Source organism: Pygocentrus nattereri, chromosome 1 (assembly GCF_015220715.1).
Source record: "Pygocentrus nattereri isolate fPygNat1 chromosome 1, fPygNat1.pri, whole genome shotgun sequence".
In the NCBI taxonomy this organism is placed as follows: Eukaryota; Metazoa; Chordata; class Actinopteri; order Characiformes; family Serrasalmidae; genus Pygocentrus; species Pygocentrus nattereri.
Window position 1 is genome coordinate 48862284 of NC_051211.1, and position 19316 is coordinate 48881599.

A 19316-nucleotide genomic window follows, 5' to 3' on the forward strand; every position below is an offset into this window, starting at 1 on the left:
TGTTGTACAAACAAAGAATAAAACAATGAGCTATATTGGTGTAATATAGAAACATTTTAAGCAACTGGAATAGCTAGTTAACTTTCCTGAAGTATGTACAGGCCTGTGTCTTTCTTCCTTTCTAACCCATGTGTAGGTCTGTTTCCTCCCTGTGTCTCTAAGGCATGAAACAGACAGCTGTTTACCTTGGCATTGTGCTCATACTAAGTCCACAAGGCTTGGCTATCATGATATGGAATTACTCAAGGTCCTAAATGATATTTGCAACATGTTGGAAAACTACCAAATGATGAATTTTTAGAGGGTTGCAGTCCTGTTATTTGGAGTTGCGTAATAGGCAGAGTGAAATTGTTTTGCTCTTACGGTCAATGCAGGGCACAGATTAGCCTGATTGCCATATGGGGCTTTTCTGCTGTGCTTTTAGTACTTTTCCAGTATCATTGTTGTAAACAGACTTTAGCCTCATTTCTGAGGAATCATTTAAGTGCTGTAAATGTGGTAAAGGTATAACAACGCAAGGACAGTGCTCTGTCTCCTCCCTGCTGTCTTTGGCTAGTAAGACTGATAGAAATTAAGCAGGGGAGATCAGAGTGTCTTGAATCGATGCCTGTCTGTGAATTGAGAATGCAGGCCTGCGCGAGAACACTTCGTAAGCCGTGTGTGTGTCTGGGTGGGATTGTGTTTGGCCCATTGGACTACAAGCCCAGAAAATATGTGTATGTGAATGTTTTCATATATTTTCAGGCCAAAAAATTTTGTTTTTTGGAACATCTGAATTCAATGATTTGAATGGGTGAGTGAATACATACGTGTGTGTGTGTGTGTGTGTCTCTGTGTCTCTGTCTCACCCATCCGGATCATTGAATTCAGGTATTCCAGTCACTTCCATGGCCACGGGTGTATAAATCCAAGCCCCTAGGCCTGCAGACTGCTTCTACAGACATTACTGAAAGAATGGGTCGCTCTCAGGAGCTCAGTGAATTCTAGTGTGGTACCGTGATCAGACACCACCTGTGCAACAAGTCCAGTGGTCAACTGTCAGTGGTATTATAACAAAGTGGAAGGGATTGGGAATGACAGAAACTCAGCCCTGAAGTGGTAGGCCACAGCTCCATCCAAGCCTTACATCACCAAGTGCAGGGCCTAATTTGATTCCCAGAAAGTATAGGTAGGTAGGTAGGTAGGTAGTGTGCCACACACTAGTTCTTTACACTGCCTTGGCGGGCACACATGGATTTGGTGTTCCCCATTGTATGTGAAGAGTGCCACAACACACATCTGTTTTTTTTTCTTCTTCACCTGTTAAACTTTTCAGCATTAATACCACAACACACATCAGTTTTTTTTTCTTCTTCACCTGTTAAACTTTTCAGCATTGTTTACATGCACATCCGGAAAGAACTTTCTGGGAATCAAATTAGGCCCTGCCCTGGGAACCCCCTGCTAGATTACTTTTGAATATTAACTCTATCCCCTGTTCACATTTAACCCGGACACTGGCAATTTGCATGCCTGTTCTGGAAATGGGGGTTTCTGTTTTGAGGTGAAGACACTTGGGTTCAGCTGAGGACTGTTACAATGAGCCAAACATTTCTGTAATCCATGAATCATTTTTATACCCAGCAGGCTTCTTCAGAACTGCACCAATGACCAATTCCAATCAGCCATGAGCCCTACCGTAACTGCAGCTCTTTCTGTCATACCGCTCTTGCTTACTCAACAAGCCTGAACGTCTCCCTCCCTTCCATCTTCCAGCTTGTGAGGTTGATGAAGCTCTATCAAGGAGAAAAAGTGTGATCTCTGGAAATTTGCAGACCCCATCTATGGCTTAACTAGTCAGGAAAAGGGAGAGAACTTAAGTATTTCAGTGTTGCCTTTGAAGAGTGTTATAGTGCTATAGAAATAGTCTCTAATACTGATTTTAAGTGGCTGATTAAATGCTGATATCAGCCTATAATTTTTAGATGGTCAGAAATTCCAGTAGTTTTATCTAAGGAGTCATGGTGGTAGTTGGATGTTTAGATTTGGCTGATATTTAAAACTGCTGTGTGATGATGTAGTCCAGTGTTATTGTCAGCATTTTCATTTTACTGCATTTATATAGAAATAAATCTTACATCTCTTAAATCCTAAATCTTATAAATCTAAATATCTGTAAATCCACTGTAGATGTATGTAGACCCAGTTTATGCATTTTCCAATTATTTATATGTCATAAGCAGCATCAGCAGCATCATATACATGGTAAATATTGGATATCTGCCTCAGCTCACAGTTCGATATGACCTCAAATCAATATAACCTCGATTACGATTAATGAACGGTTGTTTTTTGTTTTGTTTTTTTTGCCCTCATGGTTCACGGCCAAGGTTTGTTCTGTAAATATGCTCTGCATCATCTCAACAGCCAGATCAGAGTTCATGCGGCTTTTACGTCAATCCAACTTGACATTCGTCATAATCTCGTGCTGCTGAGACCTCAAACATTTGGGGTGATATTTCTGTACAAAAATTAGAAGAGACGTAACTAGAGATATCGAAAGAAATGGCAGAACGCGGCTGTAGGAGAATGAGGCTGCAGCGTCCAAGAACAGTTAAAAGTCTGAAAGCAAGGTTTAAAGAATCAGAGGACACAAACCAAAGAAGTGACCAAATAACGCGCCCTTTTTACTGCGAGCTTGAACACATTCTGGGTGATGAGTCCAGCTGTCACTCAGTGAAGCTTCATGATGGCTCCTGTGATGCTGGTAGAGGTGAAGCTGAACCCTGTGGGTGCGCCTGGCGTTCACTGGTAGTCATGTTTACCTCTGGATGAGCCATGTGAAGCATTGTTCTTTTGTGCATGTGGGTCAGTTTAGGGGCCAGTCAGTTCACATTTAAAAGATATTGTGAACAGCCAAACCAAAACAATCTGATTTGGTGAGAAAATCAGATTTGGGCCATGGGTTCCATGTCACAGAATGGACATGGTAGAGTTATGTGACCATAAATAACCGACTTGGGCAAGATTATGTTGGTTAGAGGTTCTGAATGTCTGTTTTGATTACTTTTCGAATAATTGCCCAGCCCTAGTGCATCCCTAGATTTACTTATATAGTGATTTACTGATATGATTCATATTTGAACTGTAAGCTATCGACCGTTCTCAACTATCCAATGTCTCAAATTAAAATTGTATCAGCCTGACAATTATCTGAGTGCTTTTATATCAATCTCAGGCCTTCATTGCGACATTCAAAACAGAACTACTGCAGTGAAGGAGGGAGTGCTCTGTGGTTCAGTGAACTAACTTGCATGTTTAATAAATGGATACAGTACTTTGTACTGCAGCCAGTCACAACAGTAATGTGGAATACAATGCAAGTGCATAATGGATTGTTTGCCCTGGTCATTTAATGTATTGGTAGGCCTCAGAGGGATTTATCCCACTTTGCAGTTATGGGCGTTAACTTTAACTTTACTGCTGACACTAGGCAGTGTTCTGCTGGCGTCTACCACAACCATATTTGTCCATCAGACTACCAGATAGTGAAGTGTAATTACTCACTCAAGAGAACACATTTCCATTGCTCCAGGGTCCAGTAGAGGCAAGCTTTTCACCGCTCCAGCCAGCGCTTGGCATTGCATATAGTGATCTTAGGCTTGTGTGCAGCTGCTTGGCTATAGAAACCCATTTCATGAAGCTCCCGATGCACAGTTCTTGTGCTGATGTGGCTTACAGATGCAGTTTGAAACTCTGTAGTGAATCATGCAATAGACCATAGGCGATTACTGCTTCGGTATTCACCGGCCCTGCTCTGAGTTTGCATGGTTCCCCCCTTCGTGGCTAAGCTGTCATTTGAGTTTCCTTGGCTGTGTGCTTGACTTTATACTCCTAGGAGCAATGGATGTAATTAGGGGCACTGTCCACATTCTATATATTTGAAGTAGAAGGAGTACATGGGAACCATGTTGATTTTTTTTGTTACTGTTAGTTTGATCATTGTAAATAGTTTGATATGCCTCTCTTAACATATATGTGTGGTGTGCAGGTCCTGGATCCAGAGCTAGAGGTGGCGGACTATGCCTTTCCCCCTTCCTCCACCCAGCCCTCCGCTCTCAGGATCCAGGTGTGTTGACTTGCTGTTGTATTTTATATTTATATTGTTTTGATATATTATATATCATACTATATATTATATTTTTTTCTCTCTTTTTTAGCTTTTTAAAGGCAAACGTTTAAAAACTTCTGGTCAAATACTTGTTGATAGGCCTAGCGCGGGCAGCCGCCTGTCCTTTTTAAAGCTAGCGTTGGAGTGTGTGATATGATGGTGATTTTTCTATGCCGTAGGATAAGGAGATCCGTGCTGTGTTCCTGTGGCTGTTTGCCCAGCTTTTCCTGGGCTACCGCTGGTGTCTGCATATCATACGCATCCACCCAGAACCTGTCATCCGCTTTCATAAGGTAAAATAAAAACAAGAGATCGTAAGAGATTTCATCCACAGTCCTTAAAGAACGTCTGTGTTACTCGTAATGAATGTAAACCAGCAGGGAGCAGTGCAAATAGGGTCATGCTAATTGGCCCCAGATGTCTTTCATATATTGTTAACAGTGTAAGCATTTTTGAGTGAAGTATTCCTTTAAAATCCTGCCAGTGCTTAACACACTAGAAGTGTGAATAAATGCTAAAACACTCTTCATATTTGCCTCTTCCTCCAGGCTGCCTTTCTTGGCCATAGGGGTCTGTCTGAGGATGACTTCCTGATGAAGGTGCTGGACGGCATGGCGTTTGCAGGTTTTGTGTCCGAGAGAGGCGCTCCCTACAGGACCACAGACCTGTTTGATGATGTGAGTGTGTAAAGCTGAAGATGTTGCTGTGAAGATGGTGTGATATAATATCTCTTTGTTTTCATTTCTGTCTCACTGTCCTCTTCTTTTGCTTTCCATAGCTCATTGCCAACCAAGTGGAGCGTATCCGGCAGGAGCAAGGCGATCCCCACAAAGTGATGAACCACATAAAGGAACTGGCCGAGCATCTCTTTAAAAACGTATGTCTCCTGTTTCACCTCTGGCCTTTGTGTTCACCCTTAGACCTTCATTTAGCCTTCGTTTTAACACTTCAGAGTCTAAATTTATTACTGTTACTATATTGTTTATTACTATTGCTATACTAATTACTATTACTATATTAATTAGAGTGAGTTGTGTATTATTTAACTTAGAGTCCACGCATTGGCCTATACACATGGCAATAACTGTAAACTTTCAACATGATTTCTCTGCTTGTTTTAATTAGCTACTAGCTACTATCGCCAGTAATGACTTTGGCTTCTAGTATCTAAGAACTACAGGAAAAGTTTAAACTGGTCAAATTACGTGTTATGTTGATTGTCTAAATAAGTTATGACATTCTCTATAGAGAACACACTTAAAAATGACCTTTTGTGCACATTTTCTTGAGTTGAACATATTGGAAAACAATATAACACAAAATATAACTTTTGCACAGGCCACAAATGAGTATTTTTCCCCAGTATGTTCAATTGAACAGATAAACAGTGAAGTGTTTTCTTCGTAGAGGATGAGTTTATCTTTGCTGAGAAAATCAAAGCATACATTTTGACATGGGGTGCCCAAACATTTGCACACGACTATATGTTCATTAACCAGGACCAGCTCATAAAACCGCTTTAGTTCTGTTTCAAACCTGTTTCTGTTTCTTTGAAGAAAAAAAGTTTTTTCTGTTTCCGGTGACCGGAGAGAGTTTTAGAAATTATAGATTTATTCTGCATTTGTAAGTAAATCAAAGAATGGCTTTCATTCTGAAAACTGTCTGGCTGTCTCCTCCTCTCTCACTCCTGTTTGAATTCCTCCCCTCCAGGAGAACCCATACCCGGCAGTGGCGATGCACAGAGTGCAGCGGCCAGCGGACAGCCCACATTCTCGGTCTCATGCCTCCCAGGCTTTGTTTCCTCAGTTGGATGACGTGGCCGTTCAGCTGTTCATAGACCATGCAGCCGCCAAGCTCAAAACGGCCCCTCCTGTAGTCAAGGCTGAGTTGAAGGAGATGGTGCCCTCTGGACCTCCACTGGGTGAGTCTAAGCACAGGTCTAGCTGCTGTACAGCAGAGGCTGAGGTGATCTCTAGCTTTGTTTACTTCAAATAAATGATCAACTCTTACATTTTTAATATAATCTCTGTTACTGTTCTTCCCGCAGCTGACACTGTTGACAAGAATGGCAGTGTCCTGGCTAACAGTGCCCGGAGACTAGAGGTGGTCAGGAACTGTATCAATTACATCTTTGACAACAAAATGCTGGAGGCAAAGAAGGTACATGAAACCATTATGTGTTACACTATCAATACTGCAGTTATCACAGACGACCATTTAGAGCTTAACCAGTGTATCAGATGGCTGATGTCCATGCCTTGAGATTTTATTGATATGGGTCAGATAAATTGCTAATGATGTCCCAATAATTAGTGACCTTTTTGGTTGTGGCTTCACCAGGATTTGAACTCCAAACAATCGGGTGTAACCTAAGACAAGCATAGCACACATTTAAACCTAACGTGTCATGAGAATATATGTTAAAACTCAAAAACTTTTTTATATGAAGACAAGTAATGGAAAGCACAAGAAAAAAATCATTCAACCCCCAGTACTACAATATTTATATCACTTAAGATGGAAAACTTTTGCTGTTTAGACTTTATTAACCGTTTATAGCTGATGATCATGTATCACAATTCACTGTTGACAACTGGCAGTCATATCAGTTAGTAAAGCTCTGTTTAAGTAAAACTGTTGGATTATTTGTTGAAAATCAAGCAAACAAAAATATATCAGGCAAAAATATTGATTTATCATAATGTTTAGCCCATGTCATGGGATAGATCCCCACTTTTTAAAATAAAAATAAAAAGATTGAAGGGATTGTTTTAAAATGTACCACACACTCCTCCATATTCGGAAACTCAAGTGCCAAAACAGCCTGTTTTGATTATCTCACATTAATTAATATCTCACAAATCGACGTTTGCATATATTCACCTATTCAGCCTACAGCGGTTTAGCTATACCCATTCACTCTGACGTTACAAGGAGTAATTCAGCCCTGCGTTTTGCATGAAGCACAATACAAGGCAGCCGGAACAGAGGCCATTTACACATATCAGTCTCAAAGGTACAGTAAACATAAGCAGCCGGTTTAATTCTAAGGGATAAAGTGAGGTTAGGAAATGCTTATAAAAGTGAATTGTTTTTTTGTTTTGTTTTTTAAATAATACATAAAGCCATGTAAACATGCCAAGTGGACCTCAGGGAGAAAAAATAAAATGCAAATTATTACTGAAGGATATGGACCATTTAAAAATAGTATCTGTATTGGCTACAGCATTTTCTGATTGTTGTGGCCCCATTTCATTCTGTTCATTCTTGCATATGAATGATCATAGATCATGCCTTTCTGACATGCGTATGTGCCCCTAGCTGATGCCGGCAGTGTTGCGGGCGCTGAAAGGACGCGCGGCACGCGTGTGCTTAACTCAGGAGCTGAACCAGCATGTGCTGCAGAACAGAGCGGTACTGGATGACCAGCAGTTCGACTACATTGTCCGCATGATGAACTGCACTTTGCAGGTACTGCCGGAGTCTTGCTCAGCTCCATTCTTTTCAAATGGACCCTTAGATCATCCTGTAATCATACTGTTATGCCTTTGCAGTGTAATTACATGTGAGTAGATCTCTTGGGGAAGTTGGTTATGAGTATCTCTTTGTTGGACTGTGATAGAGCATGTGTTGTTCTTCATACTAGAGCTATTTGAATGTTGCTGTTTAGAGGCAGATTAAGACGATGATGGGTTGTTGGGTGTGTAATTCCTGCTTGTTGTGTGTTCTTAGGACTGCTCTCACATAGATGAACATGGCATCGCAGCAGCTTTACTGCCCCTGGTCGCTGCCTTCTGCAGGGTATGTCAACCACATCAACCACAGCATGTGTCTTGAAGGCTTGAACTTACTAGAAACACAACAGTACAGAAGTGTGACTGTATAAGTAAGCATGTAACATTTTTGGTGGTCTAAATTTCATTTGGATGTCTTATTATATAATGAAATTCTTTTACAGTAGTGTTCCATACTGCATACTTTGTTAGCCCCCTTTTACCCTGTTCCTCAGTGGTCAGGACCTCCATGGATCCTCACAGACGTACTGTTTGGGTGGTGGATCATTCTCAGCACTGCAGTAACACTGACGTGGTGGTGGTGGTGTGTTAGTGTGTGTTGTGCTGGTAAAAGTGAATCAGATATAGCAGTGCTGCTGGGTAAAAGAGGGCTAATAAAGTATCAGAGAAACAGATGGACTACAGTCTGTAACTAGAACTACAAAGTGCAGCTATACAGTAAGTGGAGCTGATGAAATGGACAGTGAGCGTAGAAACAAGGAGGTGGTCATAATGTTATGCCTGATCAGTGTGATCGATGTGAACTGTCAAGTTTTGTACACTATGCCACCTCATTTGTGAACCTCAAACTTTGCATTTATCTTTTATTCTTTTCACTCAAATACTGGAGTCTCAGTCTGCAAATGATCCCCAAGACTCAAGCATATTTTTCTAATAATGTGTGTGTCTGTGTGTTACAGAAACTTGGTGGAGGAATCACACAGTTTGCCTACAGCTGTGTACAGGAGCATATGGTGTGGACCAACATGCAGTTTTGGGAAGCCATGTTTTACAGTGACGTGCAGAACCATATCAGAGCACTCTACCTGGAGACCGAGGATGGAGGAGCACCTGTAAGTTCACCACCTTTACAGCACATTTCAGGGTTCTGCAGTGGGAGCAAAATGGTTGCATTTGCTCCTTCTTTTTTTACAAAGTGCGACCAGAGGTTTGATTAAAGAAGAGCCATGCAACAGAACAGATTTTGACCTGGACAGCCTGTCACTCCATGGTGTATATTCATGAGGCAAGAGTCCACACTAAAAACTCTTTTGGCTCCAGTACAGCTCTTCATTTAGTGGCGTTGACTTTTGTTTGTTTGTTTTTTGTTTTAAAATTCCATCTGCAAAATCATCAGCAAAATTAGCAGTATAGTCCATCATTTATTTTTCAAGAGGTCTTAGTCTATATGTCTATATTCTAAATAAAAATGATATTATAAAGCACTAATTCAGCAAATGTGAAACTATCAGTTTGCTACAGCGAAACATCTTGATACATTTTGCCAGCTAAAACTTACAAGAGCTGCTGGTGCAAGGACGTACCTTGTGTTAAGAAGGTAAAAACATGAACGTAGATGAAATGAAAGAAACTGCAAGAAAAGAACATCATACATACTGAATGGCTGAAAATGTTCTCTGTTCTCCTGTTTATTCCAAATCAGCTAAACCGCATCCTGGAGAATAGAAAATGCATCCGTTTTGACTAATAATCATAATACTATTAAAACAAGTTCCCTTTTTAAACATTTTAACTTTTAGAAATGATTATACCCATCAGTTTGGGTAAACGTACAACATAAACTGTTGTGATGTGATTTATGGATTTGATCTTTATTGTAATTTCCACTTTACATATTTTACTCCTCTTGCTTGCATACTAATAATGCCCATATTTATATATCTGGTGGGAACCTGACCTACTTTTATGATTGTTATAATTAGCATTTTGACTGGAGAAACCCAGAATCCTCTGACCTGTCCCCTCTCTTTCTTTATGAGGATGAGGAGGGTACGAGTGGGTTGAAGCAGGTGAGTGCTCTGGAGCTTGCATCCGAGCAGACGCGTCTGTGGCCCACGCTGACTAAGGAGAGTCAGCAGGAGCGTGTACAGAAGGAGGAGAGCACGGTCTTCAGCCAGGCCATCCACTACGCTAACCGCATGAGCTACCTGCTCTTGCCACTCGACACCAGCAAGAACCGCCTGCTGCGCACCACCGGCCTGGCCGACGTGGAGAGTGTTAGCAACAGCTATGTCACTAACAGGTACGGAGGATAGGGGTGGATGATATCGCTGATTTTGTTTGTTTGTTTGTTTGTTTGTTTGTTTTTTACTCTGGCTCCATCCCAATGCTCAGACATCAGTGAAATAAAATGTAACTAAATAATTGTTTTAACTAAACTGTCGAGTCTAGACCTATAGTTGCTGCTCATTGACGGCTTTTAGGAAACATAATAAATATACTTTCTTACATTTCAAACTCCAGCTACACAGACCTACATACGGTCTCAATAAGAAACTTCCACATTTTAAATCTTTCAGCCCTTCTCAACGCATTTTTGATATGCCCATAAACAAATAAACATGCTAGCAGGCCCGGAAGTGTGGTTAGCATGAGCACACACAGGAATACACACCCATTCATAGCACAACACGCATACAGATACCCAACAACTCAACAATTTCTCTTTTCTGTGTGTGTAGCATCGCGGGCAGCATGGCAGAGAGCTACGACACTGAGAGCGGCTTCGAGGATGCAGAGAGCTCCGACGTGGCCAACTCTGTGGTGCGCTTCATCAACCGCTTTGTGGACAAAGTGTGCAATGAAAGTGGGGTGACCAATGAACATCTGAAGGCCCTTCACACCATGATACCAGGTAGAGACGGTCCCCAAAATAACATAACCGAGGTGTTTCACAAAGCACATTAAGGATAAGGCTGCATAAGCAGAAGGGGAGGCTCCCCAATGGAGATCTTCCTTATCTTTTCTGTCATTGGACAGTGTAGACTTCTGGCGTAGCAACAGTTCAGCAACAAACGCATCTACTTACAAAAGAGGAAAACTGTGTTTAGTTTTCCCCATTTGTGTACAATTTTCCCCATTTGTAAGCGGATGCGTTTGTTGTCTGAACTGTTGTTATCTTTGCTTTGCAAAGTACATCAGTAATCACACACTTGCCTGAGACTTTGCTCATTTATTTATATGTTTTATGACTATGCACATATATGGATTGTTGCATACAGGTCCAAAAAAATATTTGGGTGGTTGCTGATTAAAAATAATGTATTTTACACAAAAGAAATTAGAGGAAATTCTGAAAAATATGTGCACAATTTCTGTTTTGTTTGACATTTGTGAAGTTAGTTTTATATATATATATATATATTTATATATATATATATATATATATATATATATATATATATATATATATATATATATATAGTATATTAGAACAAAACAGAACAATTAAAAGAAAGCTTGCATGTTAAAATGTGCAGAAATTTAGAGAATGTGTTACTTATTCTCTTTTCATTTGACTGGAGTGCCCAAATTTTTTCCTATATAACATCTATCAAAATACATAATTGTCTAGCCAAAATAATACTACAGTTTTAGCTATTCAGCATTTTTTCATCAATGTTTTGGCGGGTCAGCTACATTTAGGGTACGGGGGATATTTGTTTGATTGAGGAAGCCTTGGTCATGAAATATATATGTACTGTGTACTGCAGAGTATTGACACTTGGATAACGTTACCCATCTGTCTCCTTCTGTGCAGATATCGTACAGATGCACATCGAGACGTTGGACGCAGTCTATAGAGAAAGCAAGAGACTGCCTCCCATCCAAAAGGTAACCAACTCATATTTTTACATTGGGCTGGACTCCAAAGACAGGCTAGAACCCCAGGCAGGCCGGCCCATGCCCACGCCCACTCCCTACCTCACCCCCACCATCACAGAATCAGAGTGCCACACCAGGTACGTCTGACTGATGGCACACTGAGTGGTGCATGCTGGTCTTTGTAGCCCTTCCCCCTCTCCATTCGGCACCATGCCGGAATGAGCAGCACACTGGTCTAATGTTCTGTTTCTAAAACTCATCGATTTAAGACAATACCTCATCCAAAAGAGCCATTACTGCTAATAATGGAATAAACTATAAACTATAGAACAGTCTTTCCACTCGGTGGCCATCCTGGCAACGCCTCCAGGCAGTTATGCAGTCACACAAGATCAGGCTCCTTTCTTAGTGAATGGGCAGACCTTTTAACTTAAAAGTAAAAGAGATAAACATTTAAAACATTTCAAAAACCATTGAAATCACTGGCAAAATCATAGTTATGAATAAAAGACTGTTAAAGCCTATTAGTGTTGTACAAGTGATATATCCGAGTGGTGTTTTTGGGTGATGTATTCTTTCAAGCATGATGGATTGGGTTTTTTTTTCTATATCCATCCAGATTACACACAACTCTTGATTCTTCACCTCACCCTCCACTTAACGATTTGTTAGACACTAACATTTCACTGATAACCTGATCTTTGAAGATAAGACATAATAACCCCTCATCGACGTTCGTATGCTGTTGTGTCAGGTCTCTGGAAAGCTTTTAACAGAACCCAAGGCGGGTGCACTAAAGCGTGGCGGAGGCACTGTAAGCCGGCACTTTCTCACTGAAGGGCTCTGTGCAGGAGACCATAACTACATCTCATTCATTAATCATTACTGATACTGCAGTGCATCCACGGCACTCCAATAAAACTGTTTCCCATTAGCACACAACACTGTGTGTTTTGATTTATGTAACACAGTGCTAGTACACACATTGTGTGTGTGAGCGTGTGGACGGAGCCCACTTGGTTGAAGCCTCTCTCAGAGAATTCCCCTGTAAAACATTAGCAATGATTGCGCAATAGCGAGAGATCCTGAGATCGTTATTCATTTATGAGTTTGTGTTATGGGTTTGGACGCCATCACATAGCTTGTTATATGTCCTGTGGGACCGAAAAGGGAAAAGCTGTAGAATCTGCCTTTTTCCCTGAAGAATTCGAATAGTTGTAAGTTTATTTTAAAAGATCCGAATTCATGTAGGAACAACAAACCATTTCTACCTTTCCCAGATAAAAATACTCCACAGTGTTACAGTCATTTGTCGAAGAATGTGTGGGATAGAATGTTTTATTTCAGAGTTAGTAAACATTTTTTACATGGAAAAAGCATCGTTTTCTCTGTTTTGCTTGTCTTTGCCTGCATTATGTTTGCTGAGTGGTGCCAGGGCGCAGTACAGGTCATGGGGCAGGCAGACTGACTCTTTTAAAAGACGTCAGCAGAAGAATTGTGGCCTATGAATAATTAATGCATTCATTTTCTATTTTCTGCTGTGTGTTGGCCTCAGCGTGTCTGTTTTGAGAGCTCTCTGGGTTTGACGTGAATTATTTGCTCTGACATGCATCTGACATATGTTTACCCTGACATAGGGCTGGGCAATATGACGGTGTTTATTGTAATCATGATCATTTGCTGACACACTGTCAACGTGTGCTTTTCTGTGCATATTTTTCATGTTGAGAGATTTTATTTTTTTATTGCCCACCCTGACAAGGTTTTGTGTAGACAGAATTAATAGGGTGCATGACTTGAGTGAGTGTAATAGAATTAGCATCATAAATATGGGTAATTTTTAACACATTTTCAACTAGTTTTTCTTGTTTTGTTTTTTTTTTCCCCTCGTTTTACTCTTTTCTACCCCCCAATGCGCACACGCACTTCTTTTCCTCCTTCCCTTCCTCTCTCCTTCCTCTCTCTCTCGCCCTCTCTTCCACTCCCGTCCTCACTCCCTCCCATCTTCTCTCCCTCCTGCCCTTTTTCCCTCTGTTCCTCTCTCCTTCCCTCTCTCCTCTTCCCTTTCTCCCTTCCTCTCTCCTCCCTTTCTCCTCTCTCTCTTTCTCTCTGTCTCTCTCCTTCCCTCTCTCTACTTCTTTCTCCCTTCCTGTCTCCTTCCCTCTCCGCTCCCCTCCCCACCTGCCTTTTGCCACCCTCTCTCTCTCCCACCCTCTTTCCCTCTCTCCCGCCCACCCTTTTTCCCTTACTCTCTCTCTCCATCCCCAGCCCAAGCTCCTGAGGCCCACACTGCTGGCAGGCGAGGAGTTTGTGATGGATGGAATGCGGGTCCACCTAGTTTCAGATGGCCGTGAGGAGGCCACGGGTGTGATGGGTGGTCCTCCCTTGTTGCCTGCTGAGGGAGCCATTTTCCTCACCACATACCGCATCATCTTCAAGGGCATGTCGATCGACCCTCTGGGTACTCAGTTATTCCTCAATCAGTATCTACTTTGCTCTCATGCTCATTCACATCATCTTTAACCCCTATTTCTGAAGTATTCCATAGATTACAGTAATAGTAAGACCCTGTAAGTGGATTGTACAGGAAAAGACTCCTTGGTAGGGATGCACCAATATGGGAATTACAGGCAAATGCAATATTTCTCATGTAGGAATCTGCCGATGCCTAAATACACTTATAAAATGTAGAATTTAGGGCTACATTGTTGGATAATTGGATTTATTTGTAAAAGGTTACAGATGCAGTAAAATTAATGTTTTAGTGCTGTAGCCCAATGTCACCTAAACATTCTGCTCCTCTGGAGTACAATACATACATCAGCGAGAATCAGTTAGAAATATTGGCCAAATCCAAACATCTGTCCACTGCTGATTCTATTATCATCGTGCATGCCCTCTTCTGGCAACACCTGTTGTAAAAAGCGCTATATAAATAAATTTTGCTTGCTTGCTTGCTATAAATAAAAATAATGCGTGGCCATGACTTAGTAAGGTGTAGGAACTAGATAATTAAGTCATAGCCATGGCTTAGTAAGGCATGGGAATGAGATCCTAATGCACATCTTTCCCATGCTTTGCTAAGTTGTGGCCACAGCATAATTATCTCATTCCCATGCCTTACTAAGCCACAGATTATTTTTATTTATATGAGATGTTACTAGCAGGGCTCTGTATATTACTGTTATCACTTGGGGGGAGGGGGGGGGCAGGGGGAATATGTTCATCACATCTCATTGCCTTATGTCAGTAGCAAAAGTTCTTATTACCAGATGAGTTTAGTCTATCTTGGAATGTGTGTTAACTTAGTCTGCCAGATCTGCATCTCAGCTGTGCTACATTAAAATTCTTTTACATGAACTGTCATATTGTCAGAGTTGTTTCTGAGTTATGAAAATAATTCTTTGTCCAGGTAGATTCTCCATTTAAAAAAAAAATGTAGGTCACAGTAATCGGCTCAGTAACCATGCAAACCCACTTCAGAATGAGTACTCTTTCTTGTTCACGCCCAGCCCAATAAATAAATAAGCCTTGTTCATTTTATGGTATGCAATATAACCAATCACTCATCGTTTATTTGTGTGATATGTAGGGGCAGGCTTTAAAAAAAAAAATAAAAAAAACAGGGCTATAACCAGTACAAACCCAGGGGCACCAAATTAATGAGTCAGTAAACCCTGAAGGCTTGAAGGCAACTTAATGCTTCAAAGAAAACTTTTGAATAAGTTTTAAATGCCCTAAATTTATGCCCTAAACTTCACAAACTGTATCAGCCCTACATTAGCCTTGGTAAGAAGGTCAGAAGTGCAGGCACACTGTCAGGAGCATCTATAACTTTTTGGGCATGACATCTGTGCAGAAAGGATACACAGCACAATATTAAAGTGTGTGTGTCTGTGTGTGTGTGTCTGTGTGCATCTAGTCGGAGAGCAGGTGGTGACGCGCTCCTTCCCCATCGCCTCTCTCACTAAAGAGAAGAAGATTTCAGTTCATATCCCAATGGACCAGTTCATCCAGGAGGGTCTTCAGCTACGTTCTTGTACCTTTCAGGTGCTGTTCAGTAAATCACCTACACCAACACATGTCTGTGTGTCTCTCTCTCCTCTTTCTGGTTCTCTTGCTCTCACTTTTGTCTCTCACTGGCAATGCTTCTCGCGGTCTCATTCTCTCTTTCCTGCTCGCTCATTCTCTGTGCCTCTCTGCCTCTTGTTCTCTCGTTATCTCATTCTTTCAGCCTTTACCTCGTTCTTATTGTTTCTGCCCCCACCTTTCTCTCTCTCTGTCTCTTTCTGTTTCTATTGCTCTCTCTTCTGCTTCTCCCTGATTCTTTCTTTGTCTCTCTCACTGTCAGTGTCTCTTGTTCTCTCATTCTCTTTCCTGCTCGCTCTTTCTCTGTGCCTCTCTGCCTCTTGTTCTTTTGATCTTTACCTCTCTCTCTTTCTGTTCCTCTTGCTCTCTCTTCTGCCTCTTTCTCTGTCTCTCTTGCTGTCTCTGCCTCTCAATCACGGTCATTCTCTTTCTAACTTGCACATTCTCTGTGCCTCTCTGCCTCTCATTTTTCTCTCACCTCATTCTTTCAACCCTTCTCTCATTCTTGTTCCTTCTGTCCCCTCCTCGCTCGTTCTCTTGCTCTCTCTCTCTCTCTCTTGCGCTCTCTCTCTTCCTCCCTAGGTCTCATTCTCTCTGCCTCTCTTGCTTTCTGTGTTCGCAGGATTGCATAAACATTCCCTTTGTGGAAAATAACGTTTTTATATTTATGTGATTCATTTAGTTTCTGTTTAATTTCTATTTTGTTTAGGTTCACCATAAATTGTTTGCTTGGGTTTTGTTCAATTAACTTCTCTCTCTGTCTTTCTCTCTCTCTCTCTCTCTCTCTCTCTCTCTGTCTTTTTTTCTCTCTCTCTCTCTCTCTCTCTCTCTCTCTCTCTCTCTCTCTCTCTCTCTCTCTCGCTCGCTCTCTCTCGCTCTCTCTCGCTCGCTCTCTCTCGCTCTCGCTCGCTCGCTCTCGCTCTCTCTCGCTCTCTCTCGCTCTCTCTCTCTCTCTCTCTCTGTCTCTGTCTCTGTCTGTCTCTCTCTCACACCACTGCAGCTGATGAAGATAGCGTTTGACGAGGAGGTGGCGTCAGACCTGGCTGAGGTGTTCCGGAAGCACATGCACAAACTCCGCTACCCACAGCATGTACAGGGCACCTTTGCCTTCACCGTGGGTCAGTCGGCCAAGCTGGTGGTGGAACACAAGACCAAGGACAAGAACCAGTCACTAAAGTGAGTCTTTCTGTGTTCACACAGCAGGTAAAAGTGGACCAAATTGGATTTTCTCCCCAAAGTAAAAAATGAAGAACTAAAATGTGTTTCCATTAAAAATCAGCTGTTATTCTTCATAAAGTCATTATATTTATATATGGCTATTTTGATATAAAAGTAATTAATCTTTCATTGCTACATTGAATTGTTTCATATAGAATCAGAGGTCAAAAGGGCTGAGTATCTAAATTCGATAATTTTATGATCTGACTGAATTGCTTAGTAGCATGTATTATTGAAAAATGACAGTCTTTTACCAAAGTTTAGTACCCAAGTAGTCCGTTTTAGTTTGAAGAAGCCAATAAGCATACATGTTCTGATCTGTAAGACCACACCCACATCCAGTTAGATATTTAGAAGAAGGTATTGAAATAAGCATCACTTAGCTGTATGCGAACGTTTAAACTACCCTGGACAAATGACGTGTTTTGTTGATTCTCTATGTGAACATAATTTGACACATTCTCTACAGCGAACAAACTTAAAAATGGCATTTTTGTGGTAATACAAGTGCACATTTCCTATTTTTTGTTAGAGAGTTTAACATTTTGGAAAAAAACAAGATTTAATGTGCTGCGTTACTCACATTTTAAGGTTCCATAGTGTGTTCTCTGTAGAGGTTGTTCTGACTTATTTCCACTTAGAAAATCAACAAAATACATAAAATTTGCATACAATTATGTATGTATGAATATGACTTGTGCTTAGTTGTGAGCAGTAGTCCTTCACTCTTTTTCTTTCCTCTCCATCAGCCGGTTTCCTGTGTGGGTCATGTGAGTAAGATTGCTTTGTCTGCTGAGAGAGAGAGAGACAGAGACACACAACATAGCACTAATGCTGAATTATGTAACACTGGAAAATGTGACACTATTTGTATACATTCTCTGCAGTCGCACCAAACTGGTGTCACAGCAGACAAAGACACAGACCTGCTCTTCATCCTTACCCTCGGAGACTAACCTCCTCCCTTCCCCAGTTAATGCACTTAACCTGGCTACCAGTGAAAAGTTGCAGAAATAGAGGAATTTCTCCTGATTTTTTTTGTATCATCTACATTTAAGGTGAATAACAAAGCCATCAAACCTACGAAATAGCACACATGAAGTCAGTACAAGCAGAAATATCAACCTTCTGCCAAATAGAACCATTAAGAGCCACCTTACCACGTCACAAGACGCCTGATTGGCTTGTTAACGAAGACAGACGTTCCACAAATGAACTTTTAATAAGGCACAGTAATTAAGATGATGTAATGACCCAGATTCAGATTATTTACTTTGTCTTTTTGTGACAATAAACCAAATGATGTGCATCCAGTCATCTTTTACTGTTAATACAAACAATACTTACAAAACATTGTTATGATGAATGATTGAGCGATCCAGAGTTACGTGGTAGGTTCATACAGAGAAAAAACATCTGCAGCCTTATGATGAAATGAACTCAGTGCTTTGAACTGACCTGCCAGCATCATAGCCAGTGACGTACTGTGGATAGTGTAGCCATGTGTAGGTGCTGCTGGGATAAATATTATGAATTGTTGGAATGTAAAGAATTCTAATATTTCATATATAATTCCATATTCTTGTTATAATTTGAATACTGTAATGCTCTTTAATCACTATAAAAAATGATCTTTTTACTGGTCTTTACTGGGCGACACAATCCTATCCGCAGAAGTATTTTCATTTCTATCTGTATTAGCTCGTTTCACAATACCCTGCACTACAGTCCCCAGCATGCACTGCACTCAAATTCTTCAACCCAATCAGCAATCTATGGGACAGCAGTTACACCCCATTCTACACAATTCTACACACCAGTTGCATCACCAAACACAGTAACTGCAGTTCAGCCAATATAAACACCCAGTGGGCGAAGCTAAACTGCTGTATATGCACGTCCGTTATTTCTTCTTATGTCCTGAAGCTGTTCATTTAGAACAGACTATTTTTCCAGTTTGGTTTCTTAATATATGTGCACTTCCTTGACTGGGTAGTAGGGAATCGCATGTTTTGAAAATCAAAAAATGTTTATACACTGATCAGGCATAACATTCTGACCACCTCCTTGTTTCTACACTCATTCTCCATTTTATCAGCTCCACTTACTACATAGGTGCACTTTGTAGTTCTACAGTTACAGACTGTAGTCCATCTGTTTCATTGCATACCCCCTTTCACCCTGTTCTTCAGCGGTCAGGACCCCCATGGACCCTCACAGAGCAGGTACTATTTGGGTGGTGGATCATTCTCAGCACTGCAATAACACTGGTGGTGGTGTGTTATTATGTCCACTGTGTCCACTCTGTTAGACACTCCTACCTTGTCAGTCCACATTGTAGATGTAAAGTCAGAGACGGCAGCTCATCTTCTTCTGCACAGTTTATTTTGGTCATCCTCTAGTCCTTCATCAGTGGTTACAGGACGCTGCCCACAGGACGCTGTTGGCTGGATAGTTTT

At 41.1% G+C, this 19316-nt stretch overlaps 1 protein-coding gene across 5 annotated transcripts in view; it reads left to right on the forward strand.

Annotated features, from left to right (window-relative positions):
• Positions 1-19316, forward strand: part of sbf1 (SET binding factor 1) — a 91517-nt gene that overhangs the window by 52804 nt on the left and 19397 nt on the right. For all 5 annotated transcript variants that reach the window (XM_017698960.2, XM_017698961.2, XM_017698963.2 and 2 more), the window contains 15 exons: positions 4031-4108; positions 4330-4443; positions 4699-4827; positions 4929-5027; positions 5861-6071; positions 6198-6310; positions 7472-7621; positions 7883-7951; positions 8625-8777; positions 9705-9967; positions 10407-10579; positions 11486-11559; positions 13819-14011; positions 15473-15600; positions 16640-16815. In XM_017698960.2, coding sequence (XP_017554449.1) covers positions 4031-4108; positions 4330-4443; positions 4699-4827; positions 4929-5027; positions 5861-6071; positions 6198-6310; positions 7472-7621; positions 7883-7951; positions 8625-8777; positions 9705-9967; positions 10407-10579; positions 11486-11559; positions 13819-14011; positions 15473-15600; positions 16640-16815 — 2123 coding nt within the window. The remainder of the gene's footprint in view (positions 1-4030; positions 4109-4329; positions 4444-4698; positions 4828-4928; positions 5028-5860; positions 6072-6197; positions 6311-7471; positions 7622-7882; positions 7952-8624; positions 8778-9704; positions 9968-10406; positions 10580-11485; positions 11560-13818; positions 14012-15472; positions 15601-16639; positions 16816-19316) is intronic.